The 15,365-nt window shown below is 39.6% G+C and overlaps 1 protein-coding gene across 6 annotated transcripts in view; it reads right to left on the minus strand.

Moving 5' to 3' along the window:
* Window positions 1-15,365, minus strand: part of CCDC18 (coiled-coil domain containing 18) — a 109,953-nt gene that overhangs the window by 18,769 nt on the left and 75,819 nt on the right. For all 6 annotated transcript variants that reach the window (XM_073008570.1, XM_073008571.1, XM_073008569.1 and 3 more), the window contains 3 exons: window positions 8,636-8,779; window positions 6,761-6,964; window positions 4,510-4,647 (listed from right to left, as the gene is read on the minus strand). In XM_073008570.1, the coding sequence (XP_072864671.1) occupies window positions 4,510-4,647; window positions 6,761-6,964; window positions 8,636-8,779 (486 nt within the window). The remainder of the gene's footprint in view (window positions 1-4,509; window positions 4,648-6,760; window positions 6,965-8,635; window positions 8,780-15,365) is intronic.

Genomic DNA, 15,365 nt, shown 5'->3' on the forward strand with positions numbered 1-15,365 from the left:
TGAAATCAGAACTTATGTTTAAAAGGGAAGCAGAGCATAAAAGTTTAAAAAAATTTGCAGCTTGGCCATGTGGTAGAAAAGAAAAACCCATTCTATGGGGAGAAATTCAAGCTGGCTATAGAAATTTTCTTAAGTAATGAGGAGCTAAATATTAATTGCCAAGACAATGGGGAAAATGTCTCCAGGCCATTTCAGAGATCTTCAAGGAAGCCCCTCCCATCACAGGCCTGGATATTTAGGAGGAAAAAATGGTTTTGTGGGCCAGGCCCAGAGCCCCACTGCTCTGTGCAGCCTCAAGATGGGGTGACCTGCATCATAGTTGATTCAGCTCCACCCATGGCTAAAAGGGGTCAAGGTACAGCTCAGACCGTTGCTTCAGAGGGTGCAAGCCCCACACCTTGGCAGCTTCCATGTGGTGTTAAGCCTGCAGGTGCACAGAAGACAAGAATTGAGCTTTGGGAGCCTCTGCTTAGATTTCAGAGGATGTGTGGAAATGCCTGGAAGTCCAAGCAGAAGTCTGCTGCAGAGGTGAAGCCCTCATGGAGAACCTCTACTAAGGTAGTCCAGAGGAGAAATGTGGGGTTGGAGCCCCCATACAGGTCCCCACTGGGGCACCGGGCAGTGGAGTTGTAAGAAGACAGCCACCATTCTCCAGATCCCAGAATGGTAGATTCACCAACAGCTTGCATCGTGCACCTGGAAAAGCCCCAGGCACTCAACGCCAGCCCGTGAAAACAGCCACAGGGGCTGTACCCTGCAGAGCCACAGGGGTGGAGCTGCCCAAAACTTTGGGAGTCCACCCCTTGCATCAGCATACTTTGGATGTGAAGAATGGAGTCAAAGGAGATTATTTTGGAGCTTTAACATTTAATGACTGCCCCACTGGGTTTCAGATTTGCATGGGCCCTGCAGCCTCTTTGTTTTGGCCAATTTTTCCCATTTGGAAGGGGAACATTTACCCAATGCCTGTATCCCCATTGTATTTTGGAAGTAACTAACTTGTTTTTTATTTTATAAGCTCATAGACAGAAGCAACTTGGCTTGTCTCAGATGAGACTTTGGACTTGAACTTTTGGGTTAATGCTGGAATGAGTTAAGACTTTGGGGTTCTGTTGGGAAGGTATGATTGTGTTTTGAAATGTGAGAAGGACATGAGATCTGGCAGGGGCCAGAGTTGGAATGATACGGCTTGGCTCTGTGTCCCCACCGAAATCTCATCTTGAATTGTAATCCCCATGTATGGAGGAAGGTACCTGGTGGGAGCTTACTGGATCATGGGGGCAGTTCCCCCAAGCTGTTCTCATGATAGTAAGTTCATTCTCCTGAGATGTGATGGTTTGAAAGTGTGGCATTTCCACACACTCTCTCTCTCCTGCTGTCAGGTAAGACATGCTTTGCTTTCCCTTAACCTTCTGCCGTGATTTTAAGTTTCCTGAGGTGTCCCCAGCCATGTGAAACTGGGAGTTAATTAAACCTTTTTCTTTATAAATTACACAATCTCAGGTATTTCTTTATAGCAGTGTGAAAATGGACTAATACAAAATACTTACTGAATATAGAATAGTATAAATAGTATACATCCTCATGTTTATTTTTGAACAGATGAAATAATTATGTCTACATAAATTATTTACGGATGAAATAATTATGTCTAAAATTTGCTTCAAATAATATGTGAATATGGGGGATGGCTTGGGAATGGGTTTAACATTTATGTTAAACGCCGTTCAAGGGAGTTTGGTAACAATTTTGTGGGTGATTGGTGGGGTTTGTGGGGACCATGTCTTGCTTAGATTGGTGGGGCTTGTGGGGACCATGTCTTGCTTAAATACATTTAGAATCATCTCTCTTTGAAAGCATTGTGCTTTCAAAGGTTAAAGGTATGTTGACACACTTCCAAGAATGCTTAGGACTGTCTGGGTTTTATGCCTGGTTCCCTCATGTAATTACTATAGCATTCCTTTTCATTCTCAAAAGTATTCTCTTTTAGATAAAGAAAATGGTCAATGTATTTATAGATGAAATAAATTGGCTATGCATTGATAATTATTAACATTCAAAAATAAATATGAGGATGTATACTATTTATACTATTTTTAAATATATTTAAAATTTCCACAATTAAAAGTTAAAACAATCTCATTCTCCTCCAAAAAGTCAGGAGTTTTGCATTTATTATTAAGGGATTTTCTGACAATTTGGAAACCTATATATTAAAAAATACTGTTGATCTAGAACTAGAAATACCATTTGACCCAGCAATCCCATTACTGGGTATATACCCAAAGGATTATAAATCATTCTACTATAAAGGCACAGGCACACGTATGTTTATTGCAGCACTATTCACAATAACAAAGACTTGGAACCAACCCAAATGTCCATCAATAATAGACTGGATAAAGAAAATGTGGCACATATACACCATGGAATACTATGCAGACATAAAAAAAGAGAGTTCATGTCCTTTGCAGGGACATGGATGAAGCTGGAAACCATCATTCTCAGCAAACTATCACAAGAACAGAAAACCAAACACCGCATGTTCTCACTCATAAGTGGGAGTTAAACAATGAGAACACATGGACATAGGGAGGGGAACATCACACACCAGGGCCTGTCACGGGGTGGGGGGCTAGGGGAGGGATGACATTAGGAGAAATACCTAATGTAGGTGACAGGTTGATGGGTGCAGCAAACCACCATGGCACATGTATACCTATGTAACAAAACTGCATGTTCTGCACATGTACCCCAGAACTTAAAGTATAAAAAAAAAGAAAAAAAATACTTTTAAAGTATAATAAGAACTGTTAAAAATTATTGATCCTCTTTTCCAGCTCTCTATTACTTTAATACCATATCCTCTTATTTTTATATTCAAACAACATATATATTTTAAAAGAAAATTTTTGTCAACTTCCAAACAGGTAAAAATATATACTTCAATATTATATACAAAATATTAATATCAAATATTAAATAGCAATATCAAATATTAAAATGCAGTGGCATGTGCTTATTTTTTTTTTTTGAGACGGAGTTTCACTCTTGTCACTCAGGCTTGATTGCAATGGCACGATCTCGGCTCCTTGCAACCTCTGCCTCCTGGGTTCAAGCAATACTCCTGCCTTAACCTCCTGAGTAGCTGGGATTACAGGCATGCGCCACCACGCCCAGCTAATTTTTGTATTTTTAGTAGAGATAGGGTATCGCCATGTTGGTCAGGCTGGTCTCAAACTCCTGATCTCAAGTGATCTACCTGTCTTGGCCTCCCAAAGTGCTGGGATTACAGGTGTGAGCCAATGCGCCCAGTCGGCATGTGCTTTTACTCCCAGCTACTTAGAGGCTGAGGAGGGAGGGTTATCTGAGCTCTGGAATTTGAGGCCAGTCTGAGCAACACAGACCCCAAATCTTTTTTAAAAAGATAGCAATACTGAACTAATTTTACAGTTTATGTTCTATATATTTATAATTTCAGGTGGCTTATAAAACTAAAAGAAAAAATTGGATAATTACACTTAAAAACAGAACAGAGGCCATATAATGAAAGTGTAATGAGTAGTTAAGGGCAAACACTTGAGAGCGCCTAATTATTACTGATGGTTACTAAGTTGAGCTGTTAATAACAATTATATACTTATGCTGAGTCCAACAGCATTCATTCACATTTGTCTCTAAAGATCAAAGGTTGCAAATTCTTAGCCTTAGGATTAGATTCAGCTTGTTTTGTTTGACAGGCACAATGCTTTCAGAGACATATAATTCCAAATGTCTTTAAGCAAGACATGGTCCCCACAAGCCCTACCAATCACCCACAAAAATGTCACGAAACTCCCCTGGAGTTTAACATAAATGTATTTGCAACCCTTGCCATATTAGAAAAATGCTTTATTAGCACTAAACATAATACATCATATACAAAGATTTTGGGTAATATCTTCAAATGTAGTTTTTAAAAAGATAAAAAATGCTATACTAGTTAATAATACTGCCCATTTCTATGAAGGCTCAAGACATGTTGACAGATAAAAAGGCTCTAGTATTACCTCTCTAGCTAAGTTACTATAAGAAAAAATGTTGAAAATTGCAAAGCATTATAGATTCACATCACATGAAACTATTTATATCAGTTATTAAATATCCCCCGCTAATCTTTTATAAATGCTATTTTATAATTTATATATTAATTTATTTAATATTCACCACAGTTCTATGAGGTAGATACTGTTATTATATCCATTTTAGACAGAGGTTAAGTAACTTACCCAAGGTAATACAGGTGGCTCCGTGGTGAGCCAGGGTTTAGAACCAGGTTGCCTGGCTCAAGAATTCAAGCTCTTAACCCCACAGTGTATTAAAGTGAAAGCTATATGTGTAGGCTACCAGAAATGAAGACCACAATGTATTATTCAATAATGAACACTTAAGAGCTGGACTCATACTTTTGTCCAGATAGGTCAACCTACTTTAGTGGGCACTACCAAAACAAATTAAATTTTTCTTTACCTCCATATGATAAGCTTCTTTGAGAGATTCTACTTCTGCTGACAATTTCTTGATTTCTGCTTGCATTCTTGCTTCTAAATGAGCTTCACGTACTTTAGAAGCCCCCAATTCTTCAGCTAAATGGTTTCCATGAGCATCCTTAAAAATGACATATTGAGTAAAAGCTATAAAACTTATTTGGTTATTATAGCTAAACTAATCCAGTGCATTATTGGAAGTAGTTTAATTTTTTATATTATATAAACACAGACACAAAGTTAACTTACTAAATAGTATGCTTTAAAATCTAGACATTTCAGAGACTATTAATGGGAGAGTATTAATGTAATTGTTTGCTGTCATCATAAATTAGATGTTCACTAACCAATGCTTTCTATAAAATGAACTATTAATAATAACGACTGGACACTGGACTCTGGCAGATAACAGTCTACTACTAGGTATGCTTGTATATTTTTGCTCACTATATATATTGTCTGTTTATCAAGAGTCAGTTGTGTTTTTTTCCAAACTTATTTATGCTAATTTAGCTAACTGTGCTTGTAATTTTAATTTTGTAATATTATTATAGATTATGAACATGATAAAATAAGCAAAGTTTTTATTCAAAAACTAAGTTATATGTTTTGAACTAGCTCAATGAGTAAGTCATGAACATTTTGCTATCCAATTAGAAGCACTCAAAATTGTTATAAAATATTGTAGGAGGTCCCATAAAAATATAACATGTCTTAGTCTGATTCATTTACAAATGTCTTTTAATTAATTCTTCCTCCACTTCAAAGAAAGCAACATTGGAAACGATAGATGATGGAATCTAGTGCGATGAAAGACCAGGTAGGATTCTAGTTATGTGAGAAAGACTAGGTAGAATTCTAATCAAATAACTCATACAAAAAGAACCAAGGTTTGGCCCTACATCAAAGGAGAAACATATCAATATATATTTAGTTTTGGGTTAAAATATAATATTTAAATCACTGTCAATTTAAAAATTCCTCACTTTAATTCACTTTTTAAAGTGAGCTTAGCTTATCAAATAAAAACCAATTGTACTATACTTTGACACTATTGATAAAGGCAGAAATGAGATAAAAGTAGATAGCTTTCCTTTCCAAGAACCCCAAATGTATAATATCTCTCTAATAAACATTCTCTATGTATGCTTTACTGGTCTAACCATCCAGAAATGTGAATAACAACATAGGTAGGTTTAACCAAAATTAAAGGTAAAAATATTTTAATTCAATTCCTATGTTCGTAACCACAATGGAAAGCAGAAATTTTTTTTGCAACATCAATAAACACGTTTTCTTAAAGTCTAAATAATTAACCCAAGTATACCAATCTAAATATTTTTAAGCCAAGTAGTTAACTTCCTACCAAATACTGGGAAAATAAAATTTATATTAGTACTCTTGCTTTTTAAAAGCACTTTACCTCCAAGTTACTTTACCAACCAAGGGTTTTGAAATACAGGTTTCCTAAAAGTTACAAATTTACATAGTTACAAATTTGGATAGTTTTCTTTTTTTTTTTTTTTTTTTTTTTTTTTTGAGATGGAGTCTCTCTCTGTTGCCCAGGGTGGGGTGCAGTGGCATGACCTCAGCTCACTGCAACTTCTGCCTCCTGGGTTCAAGCGATCCCCCTGCCTCAGCCTCCCAAGTAGCTGGGACTACAGGTGCCCACCACCAAGCCTGGCTAATTTTTTTTGTATTTTTGGTAGAGACGGTGTTTCACCATATTGGCCAGGCTGGTCTTGAACTTCTGACCTTGTGATCCGCCTGCCTCGGCCTCCCAAAGTACTGGGATTACAGGCCTGAGCCACCTTGCCCAGACAATAGTTTTCATTTTTAAGAGTCACGACAAATGTAAAAATGTTTACTCAGAAAAGATTAGCTTTATTTTTCTTCAAGTAAGAGCCTGAACTCACTTAAAAGTCTAGAAGTGCTTTATAACTCAATTTATTGAGAACTAGTTTGGCCAAAACGCAGTTCTGAAGGACTTCCCGGTTATATTACAAAGTTATCTATATATAACACAGTTCATCATTTTCTAATATTGTGGTAAAACATACACAAAATTGACCATTTTAACCATTTTTAAGTGTATAATTCGGTGGGATTAAGTACATTCACACTGTTGTGTGATACAGTTCATTTTTGCAAGAACTATATTCTACAGTTCAAAAAAGTGAATGCTAAAATTGGTAAGATTTCAGAAACATAAGATTATTTAAAATAGGGATTACTTTCTCTTTAGAGAGTTGCTTTATATCCTCCAGTTCACTAGAGAGCCTTTCTGTTTCTCTCTGTGCTTGGACTTGTTGACGACGAGCCTCCGCCAATTCTGTATGAGAGTTCTGCACCTGCTCCCGGGTTAGCCTCAATTCTTGCCCCAAATCTATGGCCTCCTTGTACTGAGTGGCAATGTACTGTTCCTGCTCTTTCATAACCTGAAAAACATAAGGTATTTGTAGGTTTCAGAATGAAATATACAGATAACCTATTTCTTATTCTGATTTTGCTTAATAAGTAAATTTCCCCCTTCCAACTAAATCCTTTAACATACAATGAGTATGTTAAAATGTAACATACAATGAGTATCACCCACTGTGAAACTGATATTCAAGAAAAAAAAATCTGTAAGAAAATGACAAAAATACCATAATTGGGACTCTTATTGATATATATTACATGACTGTAACATATACCAGCCATATAATCTTTTATCATTTTGAAAGTAACACTTATAACAGAAAACATAAAGAGAAAAGAGAAGTTAACATTTGATTATCTATGTCAAAGAGAATATATTGGTATAGATAATTAAAATCCACCATTTAATCCACACAGCTGGGTTAAGGTCTTATTCTCTGTGAAAGTAAAACTTGTCACTGGGGCTGCTACTCCCACTGAAATGGTTTTATATTACTCAATTAAATTTCAAATAAAGTATTTCTCCCCCTCCCCACCTCCTCCTTCTTCTTCTTCTTCTTCTTCCTCTTCCTCCTCTTGTTCCTTTTCTTCTTCGTTTGGTAAAGGCTCCTGCTCTGTTGCCCAGATTGGAGGGCAGTGGTGTGATCACAAATCACTGTGCCTTGACCTCCAAGGCTCAAGCAATCCTCCCACCTCAGCCTCCCAAGTAGCTGGGACCACAGGCATGCATCACCACACCTAGCTAGTTTTTAAAGGTTTTTGTAGAGACAGGGGTCCCACTGCTACAATGCCCAGGCTGGTCTTGAATTTCTGGGCTCAAATGATCCTGCCAACTTGGCCTCCCAAAATGCTGGCATTACAGGTGTGAGTCACCGTGCCTGACCCTAAATTCACTTTTTAAAAAGGCAAGTGGAGGAATGAATTCACCAGTCAACGCACATGCATAGTGATGATATGAAGTCATCAAACTTCATCTGGCAAGTCAGTGCACTTGGTCTTAATAATGTGCAATTATTTATTTATCCATCCTTTCGATGGAGTTCCCAATACACAAAACACTGTATCTTATTAATAGCTGACTCTTCGGCCAGGCACAGTGGCTCACGCCTGTAATCCCGGCACTTTGGGAGGCCGAGGTGGGCGGATCACAAGGTCAGGAGTTTCAAACGAGCCTGGCCAGTATGGTGAAAATACAAAAATTAGCCAGGCGTGGTGGCAGGCACCTGTAATCCCAGCTACTTGGGAAGCTGAGGCAGGAGAATCACTTGAACCCGGAAAGCGGAGGTTGCAATGAGCCGAGATTGTGCCACTGCACTCCAGCCTGGGTGATAGAGAGAGACTCCGTCTCAAAAAAAAAAAAAGCTGACTCCTCAATTCTGTTACACAGCAGTTTCTCAATAAATATTTGTCAAGCAAATAAGCATATATTGTAGATTTACTATATGAAAGATACCATGCAAAGGCCTGTATACAGAGATAAATGAGACATTGTCTTTGCCTATACCTAGACCATCAGAAAAATATTTTAAAAGGTCAAAGAAACTAACAGGTTTCTGGCACAAATAACTAGCCTAAAAACAATTATGGCACAGTTTTTGTATATTAAAACCAACCAGTTTAAAACATAAAGATTCATTTCACTCAACAGAGACTATCACTTGTTCCTTAGGTGGAAATAATTTGCTTACACTCTCCATTTCTTTCATCCTTTGTTGTGTTCTTTCGATTTCTTTTTTCAGTTGACTTATCTCCTGTTCATTTTGTAGCATTATAAACTCTTTTTCTCGAAGCTGTTCTTTAGCATTTTGTAACTTGTCATTCAAACTTTCTATCTGAATTTTAAACAGATAAGCAGTATCAATAAAACTAATGAAATATAATTTAATCAATGCTGTGTTCCAAGTAAGTCAAGCTTTAAACACTTATATCTAAAAGCAAAATATAAACAGGTATTCTTCTTAAGGCAATCATATCTTGGAAATAAGCACAAGAATTCTTGTTCTTGGACGTTACCAGAAAGGCAGAATAAAGGGTAACTCACATTCTCCCACAACAACAGGAATCCTGCACCCTCTCAGACTTCACCACTATAAAATGTATCTATGTAACCAAAAACTACTTGTACCCCAGAAGCGACTGAAATTTAAAAAACTAAAAATAAATAGAAGTTGTATTCTACCATTATATTAGAGAAGACTTTTTTGTTTTTGTTTTAGCTTATAGAAGTCTGTAAATTACAAAATGAAAATTGTGTCTTCACCCCAGTCTCTCAACAATATCTAGAGATAAATAAACACTGTTAATTTAAAATAAAACAAAAAAAGAATCCTGCACCTATCCACAGTCAAGTCTCTTTGCAGGAGCCTCAGGATTCAGGTAGGGGTTTGTGAAATCCTGGTAGAGACGAAGACGTGGGAGGGTTATTTTGAGAGCACAGACAGAAACCCAGTTGGCTGTTACGTCAAGCTTGCTTCTGGGTTCAAGCCTGGAAATAGCCCACATCCCCAAGGGACTTGGCTACAGCTCCATTTGGCCTTGAGCCTACAAGCACAACTATCTGCAAAGGGGTCCATAAGGAATCATGCATACTAGTGCCTTAGTGGAAAGGCTCTCTCCCTGCTGACATCAGTCTCAGCAGTGAACCAGAAAGTTGCCTGGTGACTCTGCTCCAACTCCCCTCAGTTGCAGTCCCAGCTCAGAGCTGCTCACACACAGACCCAAACGGAGACCTGTCCTTATCCTGCAGCCTAGGAGTCTAAGCCTCCTTGAAAGGCTTGCCAACTTCTGTCCCACAGCAGATCCCAAAGGGACCCAGTCTCAGCTCTAACTCTCCTGCTGCAATCAGGGAACTATCCCATCTGTGCAGGTACTTGCTGGGAGACACCTGCCCCTCTGAAATAATGAGACAGGCTCTCCTGCCTCTGTCCCACAGCAGATGCTAAAGGGGTTAAATTTCAGCTCCAGCACCTCCTACTGCAGACAGGGAACTATTCCATCTAAGCTGAGACCTGTTGGCCCTGTTTGGGCCAACAATATAGGTTCTCCAGCCTTCATCCCACAGCAGATGCTGAGGGGGCCCAGTCTCAACTCCAGCTCCTCACACTGTCATTGGGGAAATATCCTTTGAAGGAGCTTGCTGGGCTACGTGTGCCCTTCTAAGCTGAGACTGGGCTCTCCAGCCTCCATTCCACAACATATCCCAAGAGGGCCAGTCTCCACTCCAGCCCCTCTCATTCCAACTAGAGACTCATCCCACCTGTCAAAAGATTTACTGGGAAACATGCCCTTCTGGGCCACCAGGACAGCCTTCTGGACCTGGGTCCCTGGAAAGCATTCCCACAGCCTTAGTATGCAACTTGAACCTTTCCCAGGTCCACGTGGGCTGGAAAGCCATGTCAACCTTGGAGCCCTCATAAGACCTGCAGCAAGCCTGGATGTAGATCATTCTCCAGTGTTCAACAGCTGCAGTGATCACAGCCTCAGGGAACACAAAAGCCAGTTTGCCTTTTTGGAAGGGCCTCCCAAAAAGGACAAGCACAAACTAAGCCAGACTGCAAAAACTAAAATAAATACCTAGTCCCTAAATATGCAGATATCATTGCATACCTACAAGCATCAAGAACATTCAAAGAAATACAACCTTACCAAATGAACAAAATCAGGCACCAGACAGTGATCTCTCAAAGAAATGAAAATAGTTATTTTAAGGAAGTTCAACAAACTCTAAGAAGATGCAGAGAATCAATTGAGAAATTTATCAGAAAAATTTAACAGAGAATAAAATAATTTTTAAAATATCAAACAAAAATTTTGGAGCTGAAAAATACAATAAATGAAGTGAAAAACGAAAAAAAGAGCATCAACAGCAGAATGGGTCAAACAGAATCAGTGAGCTTGAAGATGGACTATTTGAAAGTATATAGGGGCGGAGCAAGATGGCCGAATCGGAACAGCTCCAGTCTCCAGCTCCCAGGGCCAGCGACACGGAAGATGGGTGATTTCTGCATTTTCAACTGAGGTACCAGGTTCATCTCACTAGGGAGTGCTGGACAATCGGTGCTGGTCAGCTGCTGCAGCCCGACCAGCGAGAGCTGAAGCAGGGCGAGGCATTGCCTCACCTGGGAAGCACAAGGGGAAAGGAAATCCCTTTTCCTAGCCAGGGGAACTGAGACACACAATACCTGGAAAATTGGGTAACTCCCACCCCAATACTGCACTTTACCACGGGTCTTAGCAAACGGCACACCAGGAGATTATATCCCACACCTGGCCGGGAGGGTCCCACGCCCGCGGAGCCTCCCTCATTGCTAGCACAGCAGTCTGTGATCTAATGGCAAAGGCAGCAGCGAGGCTGGGGGAGGGGCGCCCACCATTGCTGAGGTTTAAGTAGGTAAACAAAGCTGCTGGGAAGCTCGAACTGGGTGGAGCCCACAGCAGCTCAAGGAGGTTTGCCTGTCTCTGTGGACTCCACCTCTGGGGACAGGGCACAGCTAAACAAACAAACAAAAAAGCAGCAAAAACCTCTGCAGACGTAAACAACCCTGTCTGACAGCTTTGAAGCGAGCAGTGGATCTCCCAACAAGGAAGTTGAGATCTGAGAACGGACAGACGGCCTGCTCAAGTGGGTCCCTGACCCCTGAGTAGCCTAACTGGGAGACATCCCCCACTAGGGACAGACCGACACCCCACACCTCACACGGCAGGGTACACCCCTGAGACGAAGCTTCCAAAGCAAGAATCAGACAGGTACACTCACTGTTCAGCAATATTCTATCTTCTGCAGCCTCTGCTGCTGATACCCAGGCAAACAGGGTCTGGAGTGGACCTCAAGCAATCTCCAACAGACCTACAGCTGAGGGTCCTGACTGTTAGAAGGAAAACTAAGAAACAGGAAGGACACCCACACCAAAAGCCCATCAGTACGTCACCATTATCAAACACCAAAGGCATATTAAACCATAAAGATGGGGAAAAAGCAGGGCAGAAAAGCTGGAAATTCAAAAAATAAGAGTGCATCTCCCCCTCCAAAGGAACGCAGCTCATCGCCAGCAATGGATCAAAGCTGGATGGAGAATGACTTTGACGAGTTGAGAGAAGAAGGCTTCAGTCCATCAAACTTCTCAGAGCTAAAGGAGGAATTACGTACCTAGTGCAAGGAAACTAAAAATCTTGAAAAAAGAATGGAAGAATGGATAACTAGAATAATCAATGCAGAGAAGGCCATAAACGAACTGACAGAGATAAAAACCATGACACGAGAAATACGTGACAAATGCACAAGCTTCAGTAAACCGACTCGATCAACTGGAAGAAAGAGTATCAGCGATTGAGAATCAAATGAGTGAAATGAAGCGAGAAAAGAAGTCTAAAGAAAAAAGAGGAAAAAGAAATGAACAAAGCTTTCAAAAACTATGGGATTATGTGAAAAGACCAAATCTACGTCTGACTGGGGTGCCTGAAAGTGAGGGGGAAAATGGAACCAAGTTGGAAAACACTCTTCAGGATATCATCCAGGAGAACTTCCCCAACCCAGTAAAGCAGGCCAACATTCAAATTCAGGAAATACAAAGAATGCCACAAAGATACTCCTCGAGAAGAGCAACTCCAAGACACATAATTGTCAGATTCACCAAAGTTGAAATGAAGGAAAAACTGTTTAGGGCAGCCAGAGAGAAAGGTCGGGTTACCCACAAAGGGAAGCCCATCAGACTAACAGCAGATCTCTTGGCAGAAACTCTACAAGCCAGAAGAGAGTAGGGGCCAATATTTAACATTCTTAAAGAAAAGAATTTTCACCCCAGAATTTCATATCCAGCCAAACTAAGTTTCATAAGTGAAGGAGAAATAAAATCCTTTACAGACAAGTAAATGCTTAGAGATTTTTCACCACCAGGCCTGCCTTACAAGAGACCCTGAAGGAAGCACTAAACATGGAAAGGAACAACCAGTACCAGCCATCGCAAAAACATGCCAAAATGTAAAGAACATTGATGCTAGGAAGAAGCTGCATCAACTAACGAGCAAAATAACCAGCTAATATCATAATGACAGGATCAAGTTCACACATAACAATATTAACCTTAAATGTAAGTGGACTAAATGGTCCAATTAAAAGACACAGACTGGCAAACTGGATAGAGTCAAGACCCATCAGTTTGCTGTATTCAGGAGAACCATCTCACATGCAGAGACACACATAGGCTCAAAATAAAGGGATGGAGGAAGATCTACTAAGCAAACAGAGAACAAAAAAAAGCAGGGGTTGCAATCGTAGTCTCTAATAAAAGAGACTTTAACCCATCAAAGATCAAAAGAGACAAAGAGGCCATTACATAATGGTAAAGGGATCAATTCAACAGGAAGAGCTAACTATCCTAAATATATATGCACCCAATACAGGAGCACCCAGATTCATAAAGCAAGTCCTTAGAGACTTACAAAGAGACTTAGACTCCCATACAATAATAATGGGAGACTTCAACACCCCACTGTCAACATTAGACACATCAACGGACAGAAAGTTAACGAGGATATCCAGGAATTGAACTCATCTCTGCACCAAGCGGACCTAATAGACATCTACAGAACTCTCCACCCCAAATCAACAGAATATACGTTCTTCTCAGCACCACATCACACTTATTCCAAAATTGACCACATAACTGGAAGTAAAGCACTCCTCAGCAAATGTACAAGAACAGAAATTATAACAAACTGTCTCTCAGACCACAGTGCAATCAAACTAGAACTCAGGACTAAGAAACTCAACCAAAACTGCTCAATTACATGGAAACTGAACAACCTGCTCCTGAATGACTACTGGGTACATAATGAAATGAAGGCAGAAATAAAGATGTTCTTTGAAACCAATGAGAACAAACATACAACATACTAGAATCTCTGGGACACATTTAAAGCAGTGTGTAGAGGGAAATTTATGGCACTAAATGCCCACAAGAGAAAGCTGGAAAGATCTAAAATTGACACTCTAACATCACAATTAAAAGAACTAGAGAAGCAAGAGAAAACACATTCAAACGCTAGCAGAAGGCAAGAAATAACTAAGATCAGAGCAGAACTGCAGGAGATAGACACACAAAAAACCCTCCAAAAAAACGGTGATTCCAGGAGTTGGTTTTTTGAAAATATCAACAAAATTGATAGACCGCTAGCAAGACTAATACAGAAGAAAAGAGAGAAGAATCAAACAGATGCAATAAAAAATGATAAAGGGGATATCACCACTGACCCCACAGAAATACAAACTACCATCAGAGAATACTATAAACACCTCTACGCAAACAAACTAGAAAATCTAGAAGAAATGGATAATTTCCTGGAAACTTACACTCTCCCAAGACTAAACCAGGAAGAAGTTGAATCCCTGAATAGACCAAAAGCAGGCTCTGAAATTGAGGCAATAATTAATAGCCTACCAACCAAAAAAAATCCAGGACCAGATGGATACACAGCTGAATTCTACCAGAGGTACAAGGAGGAGATGGTACCATTCCTTCTGAAACTATTCCAATCAATAGAAAAAGAGGGAATCCTCCCTAACTCATTTTATGAGGCCAGCATCATCCTGATACCAAAGCCTGGCAGAGACACAACAAAAAAAGAGAATTTTAGACCAATATCCCTGATGAACATCGATGCGAAAATCCTCAATAAAATACTGGGAAACTGAATCCAGCAGCACATCAAAAAGCTTATCCACCACAATCAAGTTGGCTTTTTCCCTGGGATGCATGGCTGGTTCAACATACACAAATTGATAAACGTAATCCATCACATAAACGGAACCAAAGACAAAAACCGCATGATTATCTCAATAGATGCAGAAAAGGCTTTTGACAAAATTCAACAGCCCTTCATGCTAAAAACTGTCAAACTAGGTACCGATGAAATGTATCTCAAAATAATAAAAGCTATTTATGACAAGCCTACAGCCAATATCATACTGAATGGGCAAAAACTGGAAGCATTCCCTTTGAAAACTAGCACAAGACAGGGATGCCCTCTCTCACCACTCCTATTCAACATAGTGTTGGAAGTTCTGGCTAGGGCAATCAGGCAAGAGAAAGAAATCAAGGGTATTCAGTTAGGAAAAGAAGAAGTCAAATTGTCCCTCTTTGCAGATGACATGATTGTATACTCAGAAAACCCCATCATCTCAGCCCAAAATCTCCTTAAGCTGATAAGCAACTTCAGCAAAGTCTCAGGATACAAAATCAATGTGCAAAAATCACAAGCATTCTTATACACCAGTAACAGACAAACAGAGAGCCAAATCAGGAATGAACTTCCATTCACAATTGCTTCAAAGAGAATAAAATACCTACGAATTCAACTTACAAGAGATGTAAAGGACCTCTTCAAGGAGAACTACAAACCACTGCTCAGTGACATAAAAGA

The sequence above is a fragment of the Chlorocebus sabaeus genome, chromosome 20, assembly GCF_047675955.1.
Source record: "Chlorocebus sabaeus isolate Y175 chromosome 20, mChlSab1.0.hap1, whole genome shotgun sequence".
NCBI classification, from domain to species: domain Eukaryota; kingdom Metazoa; phylum Chordata; class Mammalia; order Primates; family Cercopithecidae; genus Chlorocebus; species Chlorocebus sabaeus.